General features: G+C 49.0%; 1 protein-coding gene and 1 long non-coding RNA gene across 3 annotated transcripts in view; one reads left to right on the top strand and one right to left on the bottom strand.

Annotated features, from left to right (window-relative positions):
* Window positions 1-756: 756 nt before the first annotated feature.
* On the bottom strand, window positions 757-2,571 carry HELT (helt bHLH transcription factor). Of its 2 annotated transcripts, none has more exons than XM_069788219.1 (4): window positions 2,344-2,571; window positions 1,877-1,981; window positions 1,622-1,718; window positions 757-1,494 (listed from the first exon to the last, which is right to left on the bottom strand). In XM_069788219.1, the coding sequence occupies exons 1-4, from the start codon at window positions 2,368-2,370 to the stop codon at window positions 998-1,000; spliced, it is 726 nt and encodes a 241-aa protein (XP_069644320.1). In that variant the 5' UTR covers window positions 2,371-2,571; the 3' UTR covers window positions 757-997. The 2 variants fall into 2 exon arrangements, with proteins under 2 accessions (XP_069644320.1, XP_069644330.1); XM_069788229.1 differs by having other exon boundaries at window positions 761-1,491; window positions 2,344-2,570.
* A 2,949-nt stretch (window positions 2,572-5,520) lies between these two features.
* Window positions 5,521-26,216, top strand: part of LOC138686207 (uncharacterized) — a 32,574-nt gene continuing 11,878 nt past the window's right edge. Inside the window, exons 1-3 of the long non-coding RNA XR_011325578.1 lie at window positions 5,521-7,418; window positions 7,630-7,731; window positions 10,523-10,603. This is a non-coding gene — a long non-coding RNA (uncharacterized lncRNA). The remainder of the gene's footprint in view (window positions 7,419-7,629; window positions 7,732-10,522; window positions 10,604-26,216) is intronic.

Genomic DNA, 26,216 nt, shown 5'->3' with positions numbered 1-26,216 from the left:
CAACCCGGGTCAAATCTCCTCAAAGCCTCCCCACCCAACTGGAATAAGTCAATTTACCCCTCGGCGGCTCCGGCCCCGCCGGGCACACCCGGGCTGCGGGGGTGGCTGGGGTCCCCCTGCCCTCCTGCCAGAGGGTGCGGGGACACCCACGGGCGCTCGGTTCGGGTGGGACCGACATTGCCCCGTCGGGCAGGGCGGGAGGGAGCCGTGCCACGGCCCCGCGCCGGCAGCGAGCCTCGAAGGGCTGCCCCCCAAGAGCTTTTATTCGGTTTATTCTCGGCGCTCTGCACCCCCGCAGCGGCCGCCTCCCCTCTGCGCCCCGGCCCGCGCCTTCCCCCTTATTCCTCCTCCTCCTCCGAACAAGCTGCCCCGCAGAGAAACGCGCCGGCAAAACCCACGGGAGATCCCGGTGCCTTTCGGACGCGTGGCCCTGGGAGCATCCCCCCACGGGCGCGCGGGAGGGCAGCACCCACGGGTTGTTTTTTTTTTGGGGGGGGGGAGTGGGGCATCCCCCACCCGGCGGGGCATCCCCGGGACTGCCTCCCTCCGGCGGCGAGCGGGACCGAGACCCGCCGCGCCGCGCTGCGCCCCGCCTGCCCGCGGTGCCGACCCACGGCCGCGGCGTCCAGCGGCCTCCCCGGCCCTCGCGGACGGCGTTTCGCTCGTGGGGTTTGGGTTTTTTTTCCTCCCCTGGGTGGCTGGGGGGAGACTCCCACCGCCGCCCGAGGACGCTCCCTCCCGCAAACAAGCAGGGGCGGCGGGTATAAACATTTATTCCGAGGCATCGCTTGTACAGGCACCGCACCCGGAGGCGGGACGAGGAGCCGGGGGGGGCACATCCAGGCCCCCGCGGCAGAGCCGGGCCCCCGCGGGGGGCGGCCGGGGGCTCCCGGCCCTCCGGCACCCCCGGCACCTCCCTGCCCCCCGGCGGCCTCCCCGTGCGCAAGTCGCGGCGTGCCGCGGTCATAAATAGGATTTTCCGGGCGGGGGCGAGTCTCTATAGCATGGAGGGGTGCTGGCCCGGGGGCAGCCCGAAGGCGTTGGGGTGGGAATGGCCGAGGAGGTTGAGGTAGTGGCGGTCCAGCCCCTGCACGGAGGAGAGGAAGGTGCTGCGCTGCTGGCCGGGGCTGGCGAGGGGCACGGCGGCGTTGGGGAGGTGGTAGGGCAGGGAGGGGCTGCGGGCCGCTCCGTGCCAGGGGAAGGGCCCCCCCGAGGGCGGCTGCAGCACGGCCTCGCCGGGGCTGTGGCCGTGCCCGGGGCACTCGGGCCCGGGGTGCAGCTGGTAGGAAAAGTCCGGCTCCGGGAGGGAGCCCAGGGAGGCGAAGAGGGGCTCGGTGACGAAGCGCGCTTTGGACTGGAGGAAGGCCAGGATGCGGGCGTACTTGGTGTCTTTGGTCTCCATCCTCTCCACCGTCGTCAGGTAGTGGACCAGGTTCTTCATGCACTCGTGGTAGCCGTAGTGGAAGTAGTTGGCGAACTCGGAGAGCAGCTCTGCTGGAAAGGAAGGAGCAGCGGAGCCGAGCTCCTCAGGGTCCGGCCTGGGGGGGGCGGGGGTGGGGGCGAGGCGGGGCCGCCCCCACGCCGCGGGTGTCCCGGCGGGGGCCCGCGCCCGCCCACCTACCCTTCTCCCGGCCGCGGGGGAAGTCCGCCGAGTGCAGGGCCCGCAGGTACTGCACCGTCATCTCCAGGATCTCCGCTTTCTCCAGCTTCCCCGAGCTCTGCAACGGGCGGCGGAGAGGGGCATCACCTCTCCCCTGGGGCTGCGCTGCGCTCCGCCGGGCCGCCCCCCCGCCCCCCGCCGCATCGCGGGGGGGGGGGGGGGTCGCTCCGCACCGGGGAGAAGGGCGCAGGGGCTTCTCCCCCCCCCCCCGCCTACCTGCTTGGCCAGAGCCATGGGCACCGTCTTCCCCAGCTCGGTGAGGCAGCGGTTGATGCGGTCCCTCCTCCGCTTCTCGATCACTTTGTGGGAAACCGGCGTCCTCTGCGAAACAGACGGGGCGCGTTAGTGGCGGGAGGGGTGGGGGGCGGGAGGGGGAAAGCAGCCGGATCCGGCCTCGCCGGCCCGGACCCCCACCAGTGCAGCCGGTCCCGACCCCGCTCCGAGCAGCGGCGCCGGGCGCGACGCGGCCCCGGGAGGGATGCTCGGGCGGCGGGTCCTCTCCGCGCCGCCCCGGGGGCTCCCCGTCTGCGCGGGCGGCCCCGGCAGGGCAGGCTTGTTTGGGGGGGGAGGAGGGGGAGAGTGTGGTTGGGTTTTTTTGGGGGGGGTGGGGGGCTTTCTGAAGGGAAGGGCTGTGAGGGGGCCGGGTCCGCAGAGCCGTGCGCGCAAGGCGGGCGGCCACTCACCCTCCGCTCCTTGAGCTTGGAGGCCATGGTGGGCACTGCATCCCCGCTCTCTCCGGGCCCCTTATAAAGCCATCACTTCTTGGGGGGGACCCCGGGGGGCCTCCACGGACCCGCTGATCCCATAGGATTAGGGGCAGGAACGGCGCCGGGGGAATGTATGCATTAAAGATCAGGGTGGAAGGGGGCGAGAAAAGGGATGAGGGTGGGGTTGGTTTTTTGTTGGTTGGGGTTTTTTTTCTCCCCCCCCCTCTCTTCTTCCTCCCCCCCCCCGCCCCTTCTCGCCCCCGTCCACGCAGCCGGGGGCGGCCCAGCTGTGTCACCCCACGTGGACCTCGGGGACACACGTGACGGTCCCACAATAGCGGCGGGGATGGGGCCGGGGATGCGGCGAGCGGGGCGCAGGGCGCGGTACCGCGCCCTGCGCCCCGCTCGCCGCATCCCCGGCCCCATCCCCGCCGCCTGCCTGTAAATCCCCGTTCCCCCCCCACCCCCCCTCCCCTTAGCTTCAGCGCTGACTGCATTTTAAAGCCTGTCCAGAGTCATTAAAGTAATTAAGTAAGCCCTTAATAGGCTGTTCCGCCCAGTTCAAGGGAGAACCCTTGGAGACGGAGTGGCCCCGTTTGTTCTCAGGCTTTTCTCACACGACTTGGTGACACGTCCATCTTTATAAGAGATGGCAGCGAGGCTTTTTTTGTTTACACCGCTTTATGCGCCGGGGACACCCCGGCAGGTGTGGGACCGGGGGGCTGGCACACGATATCCTTCCCCCCCCCAACCCCGGCCCCGCTTTTTTTTTTTTTTGCCTTTTTTTTTTTTTTTTTTCTTCTCCTCTTCTCTTCTTAACGCCGGCCCGGGGAGGCTCTCGCCAGCCTTTGGCACACGACGCTCCTTTTTTGTGTGGTGTGCGCGTCTGTGCGTTGTTGTTTTACCCCCCCTGCTCCCCCCCTCTCCTTTGGAGAGGCTCAATTTGTAGCCTATTATCCTATAGGAAAATGTCCCATTGAAAAGTATGAATAGTTTCATTGGGCCTAAATTTTAATAATGCGGGTCAAAGAAAAGAGGGGCAAATAAAGAGGGGATCGCAGCTGGTCCGAGAGTGCATTATTCGGTGTCACCTGCGAGCGGGATCGCCGACAGACCCCCTATTCATTTGCCTAATTTTGGTCAATTTAACAAACTTCAGGAGAAATTATTGTGGCATTGTTAAGGAGGGTAAAGCTTTCTGATCGAATTAACAGCATGTTTTGATCCGGTAAATGTCATTAAAAAGAAAGAAACAATCGCGTTTAAAGGGGGGCTCCGAGTTAAACGCGCCAAGTGGAGACGCCGGAGCGCAAAGCTCACAAAGGGAGCAAGTAACTGCCACAGGGGAACTTTTGTACGCTCACATTGCTGAGGTTTTTTACACAAAAAGGCATTATTTCATACTTGAATACGTCTAATCCAACAATTGTCTATTTTCTGCAAACATATTTTCACAGCATTGTTAGCTTTCCTCTCCGCGGCCCTCCGCCCGGGCAGCCGCGCTCCGAGCCCGGCGAGCGCACCGAGCCCCCGGCCCGCCCCGCACCGGCCCCGCACCGCCCCCGCCGGGGCCGCCCCGCCGCGCCGCGCCGCGCCGGGGGGGGGGAGCCGCCCGCCCCCGCCGCCCGCCCCCGCCGCCCGCCGCTTCCCCCCCCGCGGCAGCGCGGCGGCGGGCGAGGGCCCCCCCGGGCCCTCTCCACGGCCGGCGGTGCGCCTCCGGGGCCGGGGCCGGCACCGGGCCGCCGGGGCCGCCTGCCCCCCCACCCCCGCCGCCCCGGCGCTGCCGCGGGGCGCCGCCACCCCGGGGAGGGAGAAGGGAAGACCCGGGGGGGGCCGGCCGGTGCCTGATCCTGATCCTGATCCTGCCCGCCCGGGCCACGCCGGCGAGCCCCGGGCAGCGCTGCGGGGACGGCGTTTATTCCGGCCGTGCCAGCTCGGGGAGGTGTCTTCTTCGAAACCTCCACGTCTGCCCCCGTGCCCCGCATTTTCCCACCCGTTCCCCTGTGTGAGTTAAACGGGGACGACCGTCCCCGCCTCGCCTCCCCCCGGCCGTGCACCGCCGCTCCCGCCCGCTCGTCTCCCCGGAGGCGGCCGGGGGAAAGGCGCGGGGCCGGCCCTCACCCCGCCGCCGCCCCGGGCCCGCCCGCCGCCGCCGCCGCCGCGGCCCCGGGCCGGCCGGCAGCGCGGAGCGGCTCCGCGGAAGAAGGAGGCGGCGGCGGCCCCGGGGCGCGTCTCCCCCGGGCGGCCCCGGGGCGGACCGGGCCGGCTGCCCGCCCGGGCGCCCCTGCGTGCGGTGCCGTCGGCCGCATTATTCTTCCAGGAGCCTTGTAGGTTTCGGTATATTCATTCTCGTACAATGGGATTAAACACTAACCGTTATCATCCAAATTAACTAAACTCTGAATAGCAAATGCGGGGGCTTTTATCCCCCCCCCCCTTTGCTCCACGGGCGGAGATGGAGTTGATCCTCTTACTGTCTGTGTTAACCGCCAGCTGCAGGCACCTGCGAGGCAACTTTTTACACGAGGGAAGTTGTTTATTTTCTCGCTGGCTGCTCCCGCACTGCGTCCCCCGCGGGGCCGGGCCGCCCGGCCGGGGCAAGCCGGGCCAGCGGCGGGGGGACGCGGGGCGGCCGCGGGGCTGGGCGGCCGTGGCATCCCCGCGCCTACCGCCGCCTCGTCCGCAGGGAGCGGGAGCCAGGGGGGCATCACCCCACACTGCCACGGTCGCACTTTCACCCTCGCAGGGAAGCCAGGAGAAGGCTTTTTAATTTATTTTTTTTTAGGGTTTTGTTTTTTTTTTTAGTTTTTAAGTCCCCGCGAGCGCCGGTTGGATCTCCCTGCGGGAAAGGCGTGCTCTTTGGCAACCCACGGCGGACACCCGCGTCCCCGTCTCCCGCCACCGGTTTTCTGCTCCCGCCCAGGTCCCCCGCCGGCCGCAGCCCCTCTCTCCGGGCGAGGGGCTGGCCGGGGGCCGGGGCGCGGACCCCCCGCCCCGGTAGGCGCGGAGCGGGGGATGAGCACGCCCCGGTGAGCGGTGGGGTTGCGGCCCGGCCCGGCCCGGCCCCGCGGTGCGCGGCCGGCGCACGGCTGCTGCGGGACCGGTGGCCGCAGCCGGTGGTTCGTCGCCTCTGGGCAGCGTTTGGCCCCCGTCCCGTCGGCACTGGCCGTGCCGTCCTCTGCCCAGCCACGGGCTCTGCCGGGGGGGTGTGTGTGTGTCTTTTGGGGGCTGTCAAGCTGCTTTAGAGCAGCATCTAGTTTTGCCTTTTTATGAAAACAGGTCGTCTGCCCGCTTTTTCCTCCCCCCTCTTTTCTTGCCTGGCTCCTATGTCACCTTGGGTTATAGGCAATTACTTCGCCAAGTAGTTGAAGCTGCGGATATTAGGCTTGCAGCTCATCGGTGCCGCATGCACGCAAGAAGCCGGCTAAGAGTCTCCCATGGAAAGTGTTGTCCATGCAACGGGTGGCTCAAGTGCAGAAAGTCAAGTGTCACAGTGTGGCTGGGGCTGCAGTCGGCCTACTGCCTGCCGCTCTGGTTCCGCGCTCCGAGGAGTGGGAATGGAGGTCCTGCTGTGTAACGCGGGAAGGCAGTCACGCTCCCGGCCGATCTCATGGCTGGTAGGGAATGGGAGAATGCCAAAGGTGCAGCAGGTCCTGCTTGTAGAAGGAGGTAGCTTTATTACTTGGCAGTCCTGGATCTGTGAAGAAGCACGAGAGAAGGCATTTCATTTAGTAGCATAACCCTCAGCTGTATGTATCACGGTTCCTGACACTGTATTGGCTTTTGCTGGGAGTTTGTTTACTCTTGCACTCTCAGTGAGGCTAGGCTGAGCTAGCAAGTTTGGAATAAGAGTTTCCAGTCTTTTCATAGCTGCTAATGCTCTCTGCCTCCAGGTCTGGGGCTGCTTGGTCATCCTGGTCCCCAGCTGCAGAGGTACCTCTTACCTCGGCACCACTGTTGCTTCCACTGTAGTCCGCCTCTGTGTCTTCCTCCTCTGTCCCAGTGGCAGGACCACGCTCCTCTATTTTGCTCACCTGCCACGAATGGTGGCATCAGCAGGGGCGAGGTGATAACATGACAGGACTTGGGACTCCATCCCTAGGTGGTCATTCACAGAAGAAGCCTCCTTGCTTGTAGCCACGACTCTCTGGTATTGTTGGGTTGATCACAGGGCACGGTCCTCAAAAGCCCAGAGTGCTCTAGGAAGTGCTGTTTGTGCTTCAGTAGATGATGTTCTTCTCATGTGGTGAGATACAGCAATGTCCATAAGCTAAACTTTGATCCTAAAAACTCAAACTTCGATCCTTATCTCAGGAAGTCGTCAAGTATCTCTTGGTGCTTGTGGTGGCAGAGAGGACTTCCAGGTCAGTAGTGCTCCCGAGTGCTGCTATGTGCTTGTCGTATTCCACCTCTGAGGAGGCACGTTTCAGAGTAAGTATGTTTTGTATCATAATTTCAATATAACACACTTTGTTCTTCAGGATTAAAAGCCTTTCATAAATGTAAAATCTGATCCAGTTTGCTTTTGGATTACTTTGGTTTATATGGACGCCAGTTGGCGGGTTGTTTCATGAAGACTCGCTTTCTGTAATTTTACCCGTTTTGGCCTTACTGATTTGAACGCATGTTGCAATCTGCAGCCCGCGTGTCAGCCTCAGTATCATTACACTGTGGATGACTGTGACAGCAGAAAAGGAAGATTAAAAATGGGACACTTGAAAAATGTCCCACTTTTTTTAAGGACTTAACGGAAATTTCGGTGGATGCACAGATTACCTCAAAATGCATAAAACCACCCACTCAGCAGCCTGCCTTGGTCATCCCCCAAATGATCCATCCCCAAGGTCACACAGAGGAGGCTGTTGCCTTGCCTGCAGTCTCATTCTTTTGCCACCGAACTGACCATGATCTTTTATTGACTGTCTTTCTGGAGCAGTCCTGTTTGGCAGTCTGTCGGACAGCACTGTGCAATCTGACAGGTTATCTCCTGTAACAAAGCGTTAGAAGAGAGAACTGCTGGATGGCACCTGCAGAAACCAGGGCTTCGAAAGGTAATGATTTTTGGAGTATGGATTATTTGAGAGTCATTCTTTCGCATATGCTCCTGTAATTTGTAATATCTCCTTTCTTGACTTTTTTTTTTGCCAGACATAAAATTTCAGGTTTATATGTAGTATAGCTAATGTACACAGAATTATATAGGGAAAAAAAGCTTCACTGATTAAAAACAGATGTAGTTATATCTGTTATATCCATTTACAGAAGCTGATTTACATTGACAGAAGACCTGACACAGCTTTTAGCTGTCAAACGTTTGTGTATATATGGCAAAACTTGAGACCGTGCACTGTGTGTTTGTACAAGGTGAGTCCCCCAAAGCAGTGGAGAGGTGTTTGCAATTTTCCTGATGACACCTATCTTCTCAGTCATGTCACCGTTGAGACAGGATGTGTTGCTCTTTAAATGACAGCCTGTCAAAACGAGAACTGAGTGCTAAAATTGATTTCAGTGGGATTTAGGTAGTCTTGAATCTTTGGTGAGGTGTAGCTTAGACTGCTTGTGACTGAGGTGGTCTAAATAGCTTGAGTTAGTGGCTGCCTGGTGTGAATAAAGGCTGAAAGATTTGCCTCAGAAAGTACAAGGGCTTTTTTGGCAATGACAGGTGTAATGCTGATAAAATGTCTACCCCCTCCTCTCCAGTCCTAGTAAAAACTAAAACCTAAGAAAAGTAAAAACTGAAAAAAGTAAAAACTTTCCCTCAGCATGGCTTCACAGAGGCAAAGTCGTGCTTGATCTGCCTGATAACCTTCTACAATGAGGTGGCTGGTTTGGTGGATGAGGGAAGAGCAGTGGATATTGTCTACCTGGCTTTTGACATTGTCTCCTGTAACATCCTCGTAGAGAAGCCGATGATGTGCGGACTGGATGAGAAGACAGTGAAGTGGATCAAAAACTGGCTGAATTGCCAAGCTCAAAGATGGATGATCAGTGGCACAAAGTCTAGCGTCCAGTAACTGGTGGTATAGCCGGGGGTCAATACTTGGTCTAGTCATATTTACCATCTTCATTAATGACCTGGATGATGGGGCAGAGTGTACCCTCGGCAAGTTCGCAGATGACACCAGAGTCATGCTGTCATCCAGAGTGATCTCAATAGGCTGGAGAAATGGGCTGTCAGGAACCTCACGAATTTCAGCAAAGAGAAGTGCAAAGTGCTGCACCTGGGGAGGGACAACCCCTTGCACCAGTATGTGCTGGGGGGGTGATCGGCTGGAAAGCAGCTTGGCAGAAAAGGACCTGGGGGTCCTGGTGGACACCGAGTTGAACATGAACCAGCAACATGCCCTTAGGGCAAAGAAGGCTAGTGGGATCCTGGACTTCATTAGGAGGAGTGTTGCCAGCAGGTCGAGGGAGGTGATCTGTCCCCTCTACTCAGGACTGGAGAGGCCACACCTGGAGTGCTGGGTCCCGTTCTGGGCTCCCCAGTACAAGACAGAGATGGACATACTGGACAGAGTCCAGCAAAGGGCCACAAGGATGATTAAGGGACTGGAGCACCTCAAGTATGAGGAGAGGCTGAGACAGCTGGGACTGTTCAGCCTGGAGAAGAGAAGGCTGAGGGGAATCTTATCAATGTGTACAAATATCCAAAGGAAGGGTGTGAAGAAGTTGGAGCCAGGCTCTTCTCAGTGGTGCCCAGTGACAGGACCAAAGGAAGTGGGCACAAACTGAAACACAGGACTTTCTGTCTAAACAAAAGAAAAACTTCTGCTGTGAGGGTGGCCAATTACCAGAACAAGTTGCCCAGAGAGGTTGTGGAGTCTCCATCCTTGGAGATATTCAAAAGCTGTCTGGACATGGTCCTGGGCAACTGGCTCTAGGTGACCCTGCTTGAGCAGGGGGGTTGGACAGACAATCTCCGGAGGTGCCTGCCAACCTCAGCCACCCTGTGATTCTGTAACTCTGTGAGCTGCCAGTGTGAACATTCAGTCCTGAAGTAATTCAGTCCCAGTTTGGTCTGGCATAAAAGAAATGTATTTTAATTTTTTTATGTTACAGAGCAGATTCAGCTCTTTTACTCTATTCCCAGTAGGATGCGATTCATTTAGATTCAGGGCTTCTACACCTGTGTCAAGCAGAATAAATGGGAGGGAAGCATAGCCTTTTTGTTTATTGTACTTCACCACGTGTTGCATTGTAACTCGACTCATTAAAGACTCGTTAACACCCATTATACTTATGACTGCTTTGTAAACAATGCTAATTCAATTGGACTTCAGAGCTTAATTCCCTCTAGAGTCCTTTGTAACTCCTAGCCATGACTTTCTTTCTAGCTGAAGTGGAAGAGGGGACCCCAGTGAGAGGTTTATGGACTCTGCAAAGCCTACTAATTTAGTAATGCCATAGTTCAAGCATCCTATTATTATGAACCCTCAGTACTGAGCTTATTGCGTGGACTAGGAACTTAAAGGACTTCTTTTCAGCAAAGCAATAACCTTTGGGTCAGTCCAGCTTTGCTCTGACTTCCCAGAGATTGGGTGGACTAAACACTACTCCCTGTTACATTGGCTTCCAGAGAATTATTTCAGAAGCGCGCCCTCGTTGCTAACTCTGAGACATTTAGGATATTGTGATTGCGTTATGGACAGGCTGTGCCCAGCTTTTTAAGTTTAAATGTTGGGCTTGTAATAGTCATGGCACAAACGCAGAAAAGGAGGCTAGAGGATGGGAACCGTCGTTCCATTTCCCTTCCTCTGTAGAAACAGCGACGTGATATCGCTGGTCTTGCACGTTACACTGATGGTTGACTTTTGTGAGGTTTAACCAGTGTCAGCTTATGGCAAGCAGGATAAATGTAAGATCTCAGAGACTTTGTGAAGGCAGCTATTGTAACGTTTATACTGTGAAATAAAAAAGAGAAGAAAGGGACTGATGCCTCCGGGTTCCTGCAGAGTCTGTTGTGTCTTCTAGACAAGGACTGTGGCCCCATCCAGTTGCCTTTTGAAGCTTCATTATTGCTGGGCGGGGGGGTGGCCTTCCTGCTGGCTCTTTTTCTTGGATGCCGAGTGGTCCTTTTTGCTGAAGGCTGAATCATCACTTGTTTCTCTGAGTGCTGCAGTAGCTTTGAGTAATCTAGTGTCTCATTTATTTAAAGGGAGAAGAGATGGATACAGCCAGAAAGGGAGATCTGGGACATGCAGCCGAGAGGCACTGTTCCGTTCGCTGCTGGGAAAAGGTATGTTACAAGAGTTAAAGGCTTTCCACTGCTATCTGCAATTCTGTTCTGTGAAAGTTCTGCCTTTCTGGCGAAGCACTGAAAAGTGTCCTGCTTATGGAAAGTTTAGGCTGTCCTTCTTCAGGTAATGTTCTTTGTCTTTGAACACTGTCAAGAGCCCTCTCCTGTTTGTAAACTCAAGGCCCGAAGGCAATCCCAGAGTTAATGATAACATGTGAAGATCCCACAGATTTCTCAAAAACAAATGTGAAATTAGATTGCATGTCCTGGCTTTAAAATAATCACTTCTTGCATATGCACACCTTTGGTGATAGCAAGGTGAGACCTCTTCTGCTACACAGCAAAACATGACTATTAAATACAAAGACCCCCTTTAAAGGCTGTCAAAGTATTCTGGGTAAGCATCATCCCCTGCTCGCCCTGTTCTTTTATTCTTCCCTAGTGCACCACTATCTAAGGTCAGAGAGAGGATAACAGAGCTCTGGTCCAACCTCGTAGGGCTGTTATTCTGCCAAAACTGGGTAGATCTGACATAGGGGTATCAGATGGTGACCAAATATTTCTCTAATAAGTCCCCCTTTATGAGTAAAGTTAAGGGTATATTGAAACCCCAGCATTCATAAGTCATGAGCCAAGCCCCCCAAACTGTTAAGATGAGTGAAAAGTCAGGAGCTTAAAACTGTCAGCAATAATAATAATAAGCCATCAGAAGGTGGGTTATTTCTGTGGTTTTCTGTTGTTGTTTTTTCCTTCTCCAGCCTTTATGGCTCAGGTTTTCAAGCATCCCCCATAACCGTTAGAATAGAAAAGTAATTTTTATGAAATCCGGGGATCCTGAAGCAGAAGTATAAATGACCAAATACCATTAGAACTGCTAAATGAAAACAGGATGTTTTTAGGAACTCTAGAAAGGCTATCTGTGCTAGATACGATGCCACTGCTTTTCATTGCATCTGGCTTGTTTTCTAAACTAACTACACCAGGCCAGGAAGAAGTACCCCTGTCCCCTCTGGCTTTAATGCCATGTCTGTCCCCATGGACCATTTGATGGAAGGTTACTCCACATGCCATAAGAGTGTGTAGCCACCTCATGCGTGGTCTCAGGGTCCATTCGTCCTTCACATTCGTACCCCACCCCCTTGATGGCAGAGACAGGAGTGTGGCTGGGCACCCAGCCTGTCGTGAAGCTTCGGGCATTAGTTGCTGCTTTTTCTAATATATTGTGGTTTGGGATGCAATTGGGAAAACGACGAATGAAAGTGCCAGTGCCAGAAAGGAGAGCGGGGAAGAGTTTGTCAGTGCCAAGCATTGGAATCACATAACTCCGTTCGACCGATCTGGCATTGTTTCGCTGAAGCAATTATATCTGTGGCCTTGATATAAAAAGTACTATTTTCTGCACTGTTATATACATATATGAAGGTTCATCTAAAATGCAGATTGGAATGTCATATGAAGGTTCATCTAAAATGCAGATTGGAATGTCGTCACCATGCCCCATGGCAACATGTGGCTGACAAGACAGGAGGCAGCGGAGAATTAGTCCCACAGCTTGCTCCTGGCATTTGCAAGGTAGAAACGTCCCGATTCATCCACAGCCTGTCTGTGGTGCTAAAGGCAGGCCCCATTAGATAAAGAAACAGCATCTCCTGTATTACTTGTCACCAGGAACTTTTGAAAAATAGCTTAATGCCGAGGGGTATGAACACTCTTAGCAAACAGGAAGGTTTCTTTTTCCCCTGCCAACACTTGAACATCTTCACTGAGGAGGCTGCTCGGCCCTTTCCTGGTGTGTAAACCTTCAAAGCTTTGTGAGAAACTCTGGGGAGATTAGGGGTTGGCTACTGCCCTCTAGTGATCTTCACCATCATCTAAGGTTTCTGACTCGCCTTTCCTTTTTTCTAATCGAGTTGCTAAAAATTAACTTTGTGTGTGATCGGATGCATGAAATTCTGTGTTATGAACCAGTGCCTGATTCTCGAGATCTCAGGATTTACACCAGCTGACAGTATGGACTGTCCCTAGTGTGGACACCAGCTGATGTGTCTCTAAAAATACAGTTAATGCAATCCAAGCGTGCTGCGTTAGGCATTTATATTATCACCCGAGTTAGTTCTTTCCCAATTCCTTACCAATTGATATACCTTGCTTTGAATAAGCTTATTGATAGATTTGTTCCTCAAATAAAAACATCGCAGCATTTTAAATACCACCTTTTCATAATAAGCTACTCACCCTCCTTTCAAAATAACAATAATCATAACAATGACTACTATTAGGAAACGTTATAGCATATAATCGTTGAGAAACAGAATATTTGGTTCAAGCACTAGTTAAGTAGTAGGATGCGTACTTCTTCGCTCAAGTTATTGATTCAAAATGCTAGGTTTCCTAAGTTCTCATCAAGTTTTTCCTAATGCAAGTGCTGTCTGAGCAGAGTTCTGCTGTTGGCATTAGAGGGCAGTCTTGAGGGCTTAGTTGGGTTTTCGCGTCACAGTCTGGCTAGGATCTAATTTAAAGCAGGCTAGCATACGGCTATTTTTGCTCTATTACGCAGGCTGAATGCAGTACAGTCAATTAAGAAAAACTGTCTCATTAAGTCTAGTGCCTGGCTGTGTTGCTCATCAGTGAACGTCAACAACCACGGGTTAGGGACAGTTGAGTAGTTCTGCAGGTAGAAGGGCTGCAATTATGACACCTGCGAAGCAACAAGTGTGTTGATCTAATTGGCCTATGTAATACGCACACAAGGAAAGAGAGTCACCTTTACCTTTATGCTGGAAGACTGAGTGGTTAACAGCTTTGACTTGTTTCCAGCAGCAAAATGAATGCGCTTAAATTCTCTCCGGAGTGACACAGACCACTCCAGGTTTTGATTCAGGCACATGAGACCGTCACCACACATAGGAACTGTGCAGCTTCTTTGCCCTGTCACACCTTTCTCGCTCTTGCTTCTAGGCCAATGAACACTGCTCACCATCATCTTTAGGTACAACAGCTTCATATTTAATCACTTTTCCTTCAGAATTATGTAGGGCAAAGGTTACAAAAGTTCTTGGCATCTGCCATATGATGTAGGAGGAAATCATCATCAGCAGCAGAGTCTCTTGTGTAATCTACTGGTATTTTTGGAGATATGTTTGGGTAATAAAATGTTTGCTTTATCTACTGATCAGACTGCTTCCTATAGAGTAAAAATCGCCTGTTGTAAAAAAATGTCTTTGAGGCAACTTTATAAAATCAAACCTTACAAAGGCATGAGGATAATTTGCAAAGCCTGAATTTACATGACGAATAAGGATACATTCTGGAGCAAATCGAAAGCAAATGACTTTTCCTGAACATGAGATTGTCAGAGGACAGTGATTCACGATTCAGCTGAGGGAAGGGGAAGAGTAAAAAAATATGGGTGGAAAAAATAGTGAGCTAGGGGAGAGCACGTTTCAGATCTTGAATCACTTCTGTAAAAGCCATGCTGACGGCTACTCTGTTTTTTGAGGATTGTTCCAAATTCAACATCACTTATCTTGAAATGATCTTGAATGGTCCTAAAAATAGCTTGGTACTGGAGATGCCAATTTTTCCAGTAGTTTCCCTAAGACGTCAGCAAATTATTGGCTATGAGAAGCAATGCTCTACCCTCATCTCCATGGGAAGACTATGTTTGTCTGCTGCAATACAGTGCTTTAGAAAACTGCATCCTCTCAACTTCTATGATTTTCAGCATGTCCTAGATATCTTTGAAGATAATGCCATTTATGGCTGGCAACTGCAGAGGCAGGAAAGTCTCATGTCCTCTAACCTGACAGCTGGGCCGTTCAAAAGGGTGAACAGGGATCTCGCCAAGTGCTGTGCCAACAGAGCAGATTTTTCCAGGTAGTGGGGTAAAGTGGCAGCTTTAGGATAACTTCAGGATCCCTATAATCTGGCTAAAGCTGAGTCAGGCTGCTTTTTCCCCCCTGGTCTCCTGACAGCCTCCTTCCCCTGCTGCAGCACAGATCTGTGCAGAAGGAAGCTGACAAGAGTTTTTCCCACTCATAACGGAATGATACTGATTCCAGCAAAAGCCAGGAATCTGGAAAAAACCAATTTCCACTAAAACCAGCCCATGGCAACGCCTTCTGATACTAGATAGAGAGGAAACTCTTAGGTATCTTTGGGAGTGCAGCATTTGAAATGTGAAAATCCTGGTCACTGTTGGACAAATAGCTGCTCCAGATGCATCAGTCAGCCTGCAGCATGTGTAACAGCTCTGAGAGCAATGAGAAAGTCCAAGGAGAATTGTCCCAAACCTGTGGAAACCTAATAAATGGCAGCTCAACGGAAGCAATAGACTCTGCTGCTGCCTGAGCACATCCCATGCTATCATTTCTGTGGAGGCACTTGCAGGTGTTTGGCATACAAGTCAAATGTACAGGACCAGCGTACTGCCCTTCAAAAGAGTGTGCGCTGCCTCCTAAAACCACACAGTGGAAGGAGAGAAAGAGTTCATCTCAGGGAACAGCATCTTAGCAGCTTTCTCTGGTGTTATAACTGGTTTCTTCCTCCCTTTGGAGACTGTGGTCTGCAGAGCCCCATGTTTCTTCAGGCTGTCTTCAGACGTCATTCCCTCTGGCTTGCTCCTCTTGCCAATGTGGACCACCTGGGAAGAGAGAACCTTACAGTGATTAATAAGCGGCAAAAATTAATTGACTCTAATCCTTGCACCTGAATCGTCACAAGTTATCCCTTCTGCCTAGTTTGACAACTGGCAATCCCATGTGAAGAAACTGGGCGAGGAAGGAGTCCTGTCGCAGCAGCTCGGACTTACGGGTCTGGGCTGGGTTGCACAATCTCCCACTTCACCGGAGATGGGGGGAGGCAATGGGAGCCACCAGCAGCTCACCCCACTGCTCTGGCGAGCAGGCTCCTCTGCTCAGCCAGCGGAATAGCAAGGGAGAAGGGTGATGAGAGATAAAAATTAAAGCTGGGAGAGTAACTGGTGATTAAAGAGTGAAAGTTTTTCTCTCACGCCTGCTGAGCACCGGGCTGTGTAACAGCAGTTTGTATGTAAATGGTCAACTTGTCTGTCTTCTTGGTAGGTGCTAGCTGCTTGCTAGCTTCTCTTAGCACAGCGTCCCAATCTGAGGAAACTACCAAACCACTGCAGATCAGCAGAGAGGAAACATTGCATTTTATTAACAAGGCATGCAGGGAAATTTTGACAACCGTTTTATACTGACGGAGTAAATCATGTTTAGCACCATTCACAGGTACATAGGATATCCAGTGGCAGCTGAAGAAGGATAAGAGGTGGACTGGGAAGGGGAGATCATCAAGTTTCCCAAGAAGACTATTTTCCCAGCATCTTTCTGTCATTTTCCATTCACTTTCTGTCCTCTCTTCTGTGCTTTGGAATCCCTCCCTCCACCTCTTCATCCTCTTACCCGTGGCTGGGATGTATCAAGCGGTCTTCTGCATATCACCATTTCCTCTTGCTAGTGTTTTCATGGAGCTGGAAGTCACATCCTCCCCTGTTTGTGTTGGATCTGTGATCAAAAACCTATAGCAAACACATATTCGCTTGATGATTAGGGATGCCGGCTGTGGAAAGGTGATGTCGTAGAAACAGGTTATTAATTCAGCATGCCCCTTTGCAGGTTGTTTTTACTTACAGCGTGTTCACCTGTGTCTGTCTGAGAAGAATTTGGTCTGAAATAATAATGGGAAAACGTGCGGCTGTCTGCTATGATGGTACTGAAGAGTGAATGCGCAGTGAAGAGCACTGGCAAGCAGCACAGACAGGTCTGCAAGAGATGCATTTCAGTGCATTTGCTGTGTAAAACAGGAGCACTGCTTGTGGGTTCAATTCTGTTCTTAATCCCCATGTGTCTGTTTAAAGTCAACTGCAAAATAAACAGAATTTGACATAAAATCAGAAGGGGAACGTGAAGTAATGTTGACCTGGTTTTCCTTTTTGAGATATTTCTGCGGTGTGCATCAGCTGATTTTTCTCACAAAACTTCAAACTAGCTGAAAGCTAAAAGCATTAATGAAACTGCAAGCGAAATTAGGAGAGTGCAGAGGTTTTTTTTTTTCCTTTTGGTACCTCCATCTCTAATAAAAGTATCTTTATTTAAAATGCCATGTTAGCCTGATGACATTTCTCTGTAGGATGAGAAGGAGACTGTCAAGAAATACATTGATGAACTAATAGATTGATGAACACTAAGGGGCTATGAAGCAGGATTAAATACCTAGGATATTAATTTTATATTCAAGGAAATCAAGGAAAAAATCTGTGCTGTCCTCTTGACCATTGTCACATGAGTAGGGGACAGGAGAATTGGGTCCAGGATGTACATGAGAGGCTGGATGGACACAACTGTACCTGATGGCACCTGGAATGGGGTTGTTTAATTCTAAATTAAAACTGTGCTGCATTTATTAAGCAGGGATTTTCATCCACAGTTTTGTAAATCCCTGCATTGTAAGTTTTGTGACTTGGATCCTCACCTAACCTTGGCCTATGGATGTTTTCCTTTTTATAGGATAAGCACAAATTCCAGTTTTTCATTACACCGTATGTGTAGACTAAATACACTGACCAAGTCATTCCACTACTGATGTCAGCACTGGAGCCTTTAGGTGTATTTTGATCATGGTCGAGAGAAGTCCTTTACTGTGATCAGCAATGTCAGCCATTTAAAAGATATATACTGAGTACCTTTCCAGAAGTACAGACTGATTCAATACACATTATGTGCTAGTCTGTATTGGCAGGGGCGACCCCAGCGTTGTCTTTTCAGGCGGGGTTTCTGGTTCTATATTTATGGTCTTTTTTACTCTTTCTGTGTGAGCTGGCCTTGCCGCTGATTGCCTCTCTTTCGCTGCTTCTCAAATCATTCCCAAGCTGTTGCAGAGGCAGTCTTACGAATCACCCTAGTCATGGCATTCACTTCTACAATGTAAATGTGTGTGGGGGTTATTATTATATTATCGTTTGAGACTTTCCCTGTGTGGGGATGTTGTCTGGGTGCCCCTCTACTGTCTACAGAGGAGTACTCGGGCTCGGCAGCTGATACTGCAGGCGCTGGCGCAGGGGTGTAGGGGCTGCACCGTACAGGGCAATGAGCAGAAGGAGGAAAGGGGCCATGGCTACTGTCCCTCGTGGTCCTGGGTGTTCTCTTTCAGAGCAAAACTAATTTTATTTCACAATCACTGTGCCTTTTAACTCCAAAACAGCCCATATGAACCTATTGGAGTCATTCCATTAGCACCAGAGGGCATTAAATTATGTCTATGATGGCACTCAAAGCCTCTGTTTTCACTTGTTGGCAGTGAAAGCCTATTTCATGTTTTTCTCTACACTTGCCTGTTCGTCTTCTTGATTTTCTAAACACGGAGTTAAAACACTGAAGTGTCAGTACAAACTTTCTCTGTTAATGATGATACTGATTTTTGCATTGAATAAATATTTATTTCCAGGAAAAATGCAACTTTATTTTTTAAGGCAGCTAACGTCCAAAGAAGGCTGTGGTTTTTCAGATGTGTGTGGAATCAACAGGTTAAACTCACCTCTGCTGTATTGCTTCTGAACTTAGTGAATTTGCACTAGGGATAAATTTGAGCAAACATTTCCAGGCAGCTGTTGATCTGTTCTGGTCTTTAACCTCAGTGTTACAAAAGCTCTAAAATAGGTCTTGGGGATCTGTTTGGTAACAGAGAGAGATTTCTTCTTTGTTCACAGCTACTGAGTACATAAAAGACTGCTTGAGCTGCAAAAATACCTTCTAATGCTTATGTTCAAGCACACGCAATTGCCAGATAGGTGCCAGAAGGAGAAAGATCCGTAACAGATCCGAAAGCCCAGGAATGTATACCACGCAGCCCACACGGTGCAGGGAGCCCACAGCTAGCACCAGCTGGGAAGCTGGGATGTATGTTCTGCAGTGCCCTATGGAGGCACCAGCTCCTGGCTGGGAAGCAGCAGAGCCTGTTGGCCAGGTCGGGCATCTCAGTATCGTGCTGTATGGCATAGTCGGGACATACCTGGGAACATTTAACGTGGTACCACTCAGGGACAGCAATGCAAAAGACCAGCTCGTGGTCTTTTGGAAGTGTTGTTGCAAATATTCAACTGCTTTTTTTGGTTTTTGTGAGGCTATGGGGGTCCAGGAAAGAAAAAGAAGCAGCTTTCATTCATCACTTTTGATACAGACATTCTTCACTGGACATTGTCTTGTTTACCAAACCATGGGACATACCTTCTCTTTCATTCAAAGCACTTTCTGCGCGCCGCGTGCCACTGTTGTGTTATCAGGCAGTTGGAGAGGGAGATAAAGTGCGGCCTCAGGCAAAACAGGTAAAGGGAGAAGGCTGAAGACATTAAAAGAAAATTTAGGAAGAAAACCAGACTGATTTTCTTAATTTCATCTATTATACTAAGGCACAATCTTTCAAAGAAGCTGCATTAACAGAGTCACCTTTAAACACCCTGGGCAAAAAGCTCAAGGGAGCACTGTAGGGAATTGTCCAACCCTGGTAAAAGGGAGAAGTAAATTTCTTAATAAGCAATTCTGCATTTGTAATCCTTATTAAATTTCACCCTAATCACTGAGCATTAACAGCAGTGGCTGTGATAGCAGAAGTCATACATTTTTTTCAGGTCAGACAGTTCTCCTTCTTTTTCTGAGAACTTCATTTTCCAGTACTATTTTGGGAGTTTGGGTGCCTTTATTTAGCAGTGTAAATTTTAGTCTCCAGGCTCACAAAAGTGTATTTTGTAATAAGCTTGCTGAAGGCAAATTGCCAGTGTTCAGTATCCATGAGACATATTGTCAGAAAGTTTAAGATTTTTAGAAATTTAAAGCCAGATAAGCTCAAGTACTTGTTTAAGTATTTTGCCAGATAAGACTGCATTTAAGACCATTTCTTTTCCAGTTGAATTTGTACTCTTAAATCAGTGTGAAATGTTCCCCAGTGAAGTGCTTAACTCAATAAGCAAACAGCCGAACAACTAAATAAGCTGTTAGTGAGTGTTTTTTTGTTTTGATGTGGTTCTTGGAAAAGAACATGCGTTGAAGGTGATACAATCTGACCTCTACACATGCTGTGAAGATTGGTAAACAATCCAGGGTATCTCCCACAGAATGAGGAAAGATCTACCAACAGGTATAGGCTTGTTGCAGCAGTACTAGGTTTAGAATAAACAGTAGATTTGAGTTTTTCCACTATTTGACCTAATTTTTACTGTCTTTTTGGTAGAAAATCATGTTTTCTCTATCTGACCTTTTTGCTATTTGTGGGCTGCATTTGAAAAGGAGCTTTGAGCCTCACCCCAGATGTCCCGCTGGAGAAGCAGAGTCCTGACCCTTCAGTTAATCACAGGGATGCCCTGCGCAATGCTTGAGGTAGCTTACATCCCTCAAAGCAGGATCCAAAGTTGAGACACTTCTGTACCGCAGAGGTTACTCTCGCCAGCCACATAGGAAACAGTGGCTACCTTCCTTCTGACACCAATGCACCAGTGGCTGCTTTCCTTTGGGTAGCTTTTCCTGTGTGTTTCTTTTGTTTTCTTTGTTGGGTATGTTTGCTTCTACAGTTCCATCAGTGTTGCATTCCAGCTGAGGCATTTCACTGGGGTTTTTCAAGTTCTGCACAGTTGACATTCATCTTTTCTAATGGAACATGCTAAGAGTTAGCCTCCTGGTGCCTTCAGATGAAACCTGGTTTAATTCTGAGAGTTCTTCTTTAGATCTGTGATAAGGCCCCCAAAAATGCTGGCCAGACCATCCCATGCTAGGAGATGTGATGGCTTTCTTCAGGGTTTGGTCCAGAGTAGTTCATCTGACAGCTGCAGTTCACAGTCCATGAGAGACCAAACAGTGTTTATTTGACTTGGATTGACATGTCAGCTCAGCTCTGGACTTTGCCCTTCACTGGTCTTTCATTCTGCATGTTATATAAGTTTGTAGTCTAAATTGCAAATCATCTATCTGGGGATTTTAAAAGTTAACATTTTTCAAGGGTGCGGGGGGAGAGGGATGCTCTTTTGGCAACAGCTTGGTGTGCTAAGAGCACAACAATGCTGACACGTGCAGTATAGAAATAAACTTGGCATTGGCCATCTTTCCAGAGTATTCTCTGATTTCTTGTGGACTTTGGCACTGCTCTCCTTCATGTCTCTCTGATTCACATCTGCTTTTGTCTGCTACTTTAGATTCTCCTCTGTGCTCGCAATATCAGGGTACTGCTGTACGCTGTGAGGTTGCTCTGTGTCAGTGTGATGGGGGTGCGTTTCTTTGGCTGGAAAATTTTCTTTGCTTTGTCCCAAGTTAATTCTGAATCTCCCTGTAGCATCTTGCTAAACGTCTTCTTGTTCCACATCTGAATTACGTCTCCTGTTAGAGATTCACCGAGCTTCTTGGTAGCTCTTTACCTCCCACCAGTCATAGAGCCTCTTGCTGTTTCACCTTTCTTTTTGTACTTAAAAACATGCTGCTTGCAGGTCTCAATTTTATGAGGCACCTTACTCTTCATCCTTTTGTATAATGTTTCACTGTTGCCTTCATCTGCCTTGGTTCGCTGCAAGCTCCTACAAAGTGCTTTTGAGCTGTCTGTTACCAGAGATGAGGTTGATTTCTGATTGCCTGCCTTTTTGCTGGGACTCAGGGCCTGTAGATAAAACATGGGTTAAGACTTCTCCAAGATGATTCTCCGAGTTTCTTTTCCTGGGTTCAGTGAACACTAAACGCCAGGACGCTGACGGAGATCTGTGCCTTTTGGTGTCTGAGCTGTACCTGTGCAGCACTAGGACTAGTTTTACAGCAGCCTAAATAAAGATCTGTTTCCCTACAAGAGTGACTTGCTCTTGCCTTCTCGCTCTGCATGTGGATATGAGGACCGGAGAAAAGAAAGGAGATGTAATGGCTCAGGAGGAACTGAGCTGTGGAGAAGGTGTGGCTGGACTGATGTATTTTGTTTGGTAGCACAGTGAGCTCGGCAACCACTGGAAGACGTTGATGGAACTGGTAGATGTTTTTAGTGGGGCAGTGTATTTTATTCAGGAGGACCTCAAGGAGCAAAGCTGGGTTATTTTGACATTTCAGCACTGAAAAATAATATTGATCCACCTACAATCATACCTCCTTATTCTGTTTCTCTTGTGCTTCAGATAGTTCTTTTCTCAGGTGTGAAAAGAAAGAAGAATACTAACCCAAAATGTAGTGTAAATGTAATGTCTTAGGAATTACTTGAGGTGGGATGGCTAAAAGTATTGCCATTTCTGAATTTTCTGCCAGGTGTTTCTTTTGATCTATGCCTTACAACTAGAGACTCTCCTGGTAAGAAAAGTATGGTGATCTTTAGTTGAGTTTGTTTACTTGCTTTGAAAGTAGCTTTTAAGCTAGGTACTTAGCCCTCTGCTGTTACTCAAGAAACTCTGTCATTGAAATCAGGAGTTTTAGCTAAATACATATTACCATGATTGAGTCAGTCTGCACTTTGCATTTTAGATAAAATAGAAGTGTTTTAACCTGAATTTTTCACTAAAAAGTCTCTAAGTGTAATAAGGGATTTTAAGAACGAGTATTTTTAAACCTTAAATGTGTTTAAGAAAAAAAATGTTTAAAAATGCCATCACGATATGGTGCTAAAGCAGCTTTGGGGCACCTCTGCCTGCATACTCGCCTGCAAATGTGTGAATCTCTGTTTTATATGGAATTGTAGCATTGTTTACGGATTTTTTACAAATAATATAATACAAATAAGCTTTACAAGCTGTAGACCTGTATGATGTATTTCAAAAGGATAATTAAGTTAAAATTGTATAAATTGGTGTGATGTGCATGCTTTTCCTCAGCGGCACATTGAGAACATTTTGTGGCTTGGAATAAAGGCTGTTAGAAGGATTTCAGTGGGACCAAAGAGCCACTTTAGCCACCAGACAGCTGCGCAGGGGCTCCTCCAGTCTTTGACCGGGTTGTGTAAATCCAGTCTGCTCTGGTTAGCCTTTAGATATATGGGCCCACCTATAAAACCCGATATGTATAATTACATTTATGTGGCCCCCAGGCCAACAATGAGAAGCATGGGTGAGTTAGCATGTTGAAATGTGTGGATATTAATATTAATATGCAAGAACATTAATGTTTCTGTGTCTTTTTCATGAAAAACTGTGCTTGCTGTATTCCCAGGAGACCTGAGGTGTTGTTTTGTTGGTTTTTTTGTTTTGTTTTGTTTTGTTTTTTAATGTAGAATCACTTCATGGGCATCCTGTGTAGGTCGTACCGTTATTGTGAAAATGAGAGTCAGCTTTTGTAACCTCCTCCCTTCTTTATTAGGTTGTCTTTTGCCTCAGTGATCCTCTCCCAAATAACCCCTAATTATCAGTTCCAATGGGAGCAGAGCAATCCTATTTTGTCCCCCCAGGGCACCTCAGCATTTGTGAATGGTTAACTCTGATCTCAGATAACTGGTTGCGTTCTTGCGGGAAGCCCAAGCCAGTGAAATTACTTTAACCTTTTACCTACATAACTTTTCCTATAACAACTTCGGTTCCCTCTGCTCTATCTACCTTGCAGACTGAACAAAAGCTTGAGGTGTATTCCCAGCAAATACATAACACTTGTCACGTGCAAAGGACGTACACTTGCTCCCTGCAAAATACTATCTTCCCTGACACATTATTCTGCAGTCTTTGCTGCTTAAGAAACTGCAGAGATGACCGCTTTAAAATAGCTTTGCAGTTTATGGATGGGTACATGGTGCTCCAACATGCAGTGTCACAACGGGATTGGCAAAGACAGCCTGAAAGAGAGTATGGGCCCAAATTGCTACAACTGTCTGACGAAATGCTGTGCAGAAAGTGGTGTTGCAAGTCAGGCAGAGGTAAGCCACAGGCACGGCGCTGGGAGCATGGAGAGGATGAGTCCAGGCCCCAGGAAACTCAGTCTGCTGGGACCTCAGAAGGCGTAAAGGTCATAAAGTCTACTCAAGGGTGGGAAGCCGTGCCTTGCCCCTCTTGCCCATGGTGCTGGTGACCCTGAGAAAGGAGCCCAGCTTAGCCTAGCTGTGCAGATTTAGTGTGAGCTGCAAGGCCAGAATGCACCTTAGATGTCTTTTGCTGGTCGGTGTGTTTAAAATACGGCTTGCATCCATGCCAGGCTTCATGGACCTGATCTCACCTGCTCACAGAAATTAGATATTGTACTGGATTTTCAGGTCAGGGTGCATTTGTCTTTGTAAGTCTAGCTGCAGTGCTTGGAGGCAGAAGCCTTGAGTGTGATTAAGCAACCCTTGCTTGACTCATTTTCAAATACAGTGATCCTCTTTCAGCCAAAGTGGGTTGGATTTTGGCATAGTTTGGGATCACTTTAGACTTTAACTGCAAACAAAACAAAGTCTGGTTTCCGTTTCAACCTCATGGTCCATAGTACAGTTTTACTCACTTAAGTTTTTCCTGCTGACTTGTGAATCCTAAACAGAACAGGTATTTTCCCTTTGTCTCTCTGAAACCATTCTCCTACAACTGTTTGGGGAATAAAATAAATGCGTAGATGCTAGCTGTGAGACAAAATATACCTGTGGTGACATGTAAGAGAGCCCTACTGTTGAAAACACAAACACTGACATGTTACACTCAGTTTTCTTTGAAACTAAAGTAAACAAATAAGATTATGCAGTGAATTAGAATTAGTTTTGCAAGAATACCCATATAACCATTCCATAAACCTACTTAACAGTGCAAACAAGATGCAGAGAATGATAATAACCTAGCACTCCCTTCCCCTTCTCTTTCTCAACCTCTCTTGAGATGAAATCTGATTTAATAAAATAGTATCTGCTAATACATAACAGCTCAATAACTGAATTCCTTTGTGTGAGTACTCTGCTGTTGGCATATGATGTGATGCCAGCCTAAGTATTCTTAAACGCTTTTAGTAATATCCACACAGGAGGGTTCTACAGATTCATCAGATGAAACTGATTTGAAAGCTATTTTAGTCTAATTAATTTGATTTCTCTGTGCAGACAAACTTTCAGTTTTCATGCAGTGACATGTCTGTTTGCACCATGCTATGTCAAAATGGTTTGAGACTGGTAAGTACAAAAAACACATGTAAGCATAACATTAATGTCACACCCAATCAACTACAAAGCCAATCAATACATCAGGAAAGGTCATCCCTCTTGAATACCAGAGTAAATACATGGTATTTCTGTGGACTTGGATACGGGTTTATCAGAGTACCTCATCACTGTTAGGTAGTACCAGCACAGGTCTGCAAAGAACTTGATTCTTACTTGATTTTAGAGAAGGGGAAAACATACTGAGTGTCTTGGTCAGGAGTCCTGAGATAACTCTAGGTCTCAAGGTCATACCCTAATTCTGCCTCTTTATAGTATGTTAAACTATTTGGTAGTGTCTAAATCTGGCATTAGATGCAAGCAAAGTTGACAGTTGCCCAAGGGTAGACAGACGTGGGTGGAAAAATGATGTCCTGAAGAAGGAGTTGGGGAGGACACAACACATGAAATTGTTTTTCCCTTCTCTCTTCTGCCCAGGTCGGCAGCACCATATCTATGTGTTTTGCAGGTGATGAGGAGGGGAACAAGAATAGGCTGAATACTGTGGGCATTTATGCATGCAAAGAGCTGAACTAGGCTGTGGCCTCCTGTTCCTGGGATCAGGGAGCTCACTTACTTAGCTTTAGTACCATGAGCCTCTCTGAGGCAGCAGCGTCTGTCAGAGCCCTTCTGCCACCGTGGTTCCATTGAATTTTGACCCCTCTGAAGCGGAGAGCACAACCTGCCATTCTGCTTCATCCTCAGAGCAAGCATAGTTCAGCTTTGCCTGGACTGCTGAGAAATGCTGAGCACTCAGGACCAACGATGTGTGATGGGTACAACGGGGCTGCCAGAGCAAAGTCAAATCTCTGGCTATACGTAAGAAGGAAACAGATACCATTGGACTTGCAACATTGGACTTCAGCACTGTACTTGGGGGTAATACTTAGACTAGAGACTTAAACAGGCAGAAAATCCATGACTTAAGCAACCTTAGTTAGCGGAGCTCAGAGGAAATTAAACCACGTTTTGGGGCATTGCCTTTGAGAGCATTTGTAATGGCTTATTCTGCATGTTTCAAAAGACAGGCAAGGCATTTAAATGGAATATTTGTTTTCTGAGGATATTCAGGATCAAAAAGAAGTCATGAAGCAGTAAAATAACTTCATAAACAAAATATCTCTAGAAGGTATGCAACATAACATAAAAGCCTATCACCCCGTGTAACATAAAAGTTGTCAATAACTGGTCATCTTCAGAAATTTAGCATTCTTCTTTCAACAGAAAGAATCCTTCTCAACACAAACAGATTTGAGGACAATGTAAACAGGTTTCATGACAGCAGTAGGTGAGGAGTAGAAGCAATTTCCCCTACTACTCTGAGAGTGTTACAATAACATGCCCAAGATGTGACAGTTCATGTCTTTGGAAGTGGTCCATGCCTCGTTTTATCTAACATTAGTTGATCAGTGCCATCCATTGATCAATCTGTGCCACCCTAATGCAGAGCGGATCAGGAGAGCCAGCTATCCCATGCCAGCTGAGCTCTGCTAGACTGCAGAGT

The sequence above is a fragment of the Haliaeetus albicilla genome, chromosome 1 (genome assembly GCF_947461875.1).
Source record: "Haliaeetus albicilla chromosome 1, bHalAlb1.1, whole genome shotgun sequence".
In the NCBI taxonomy this organism is placed as follows: domain Eukaryota; kingdom Metazoa; phylum Chordata; class Aves; order Accipitriformes; family Accipitridae; genus Haliaeetus; species Haliaeetus albicilla.
Note: the sequence above shows the minus strand (reverse complement) of the source record. Positions and strands in the feature narration are given on the sequence as shown.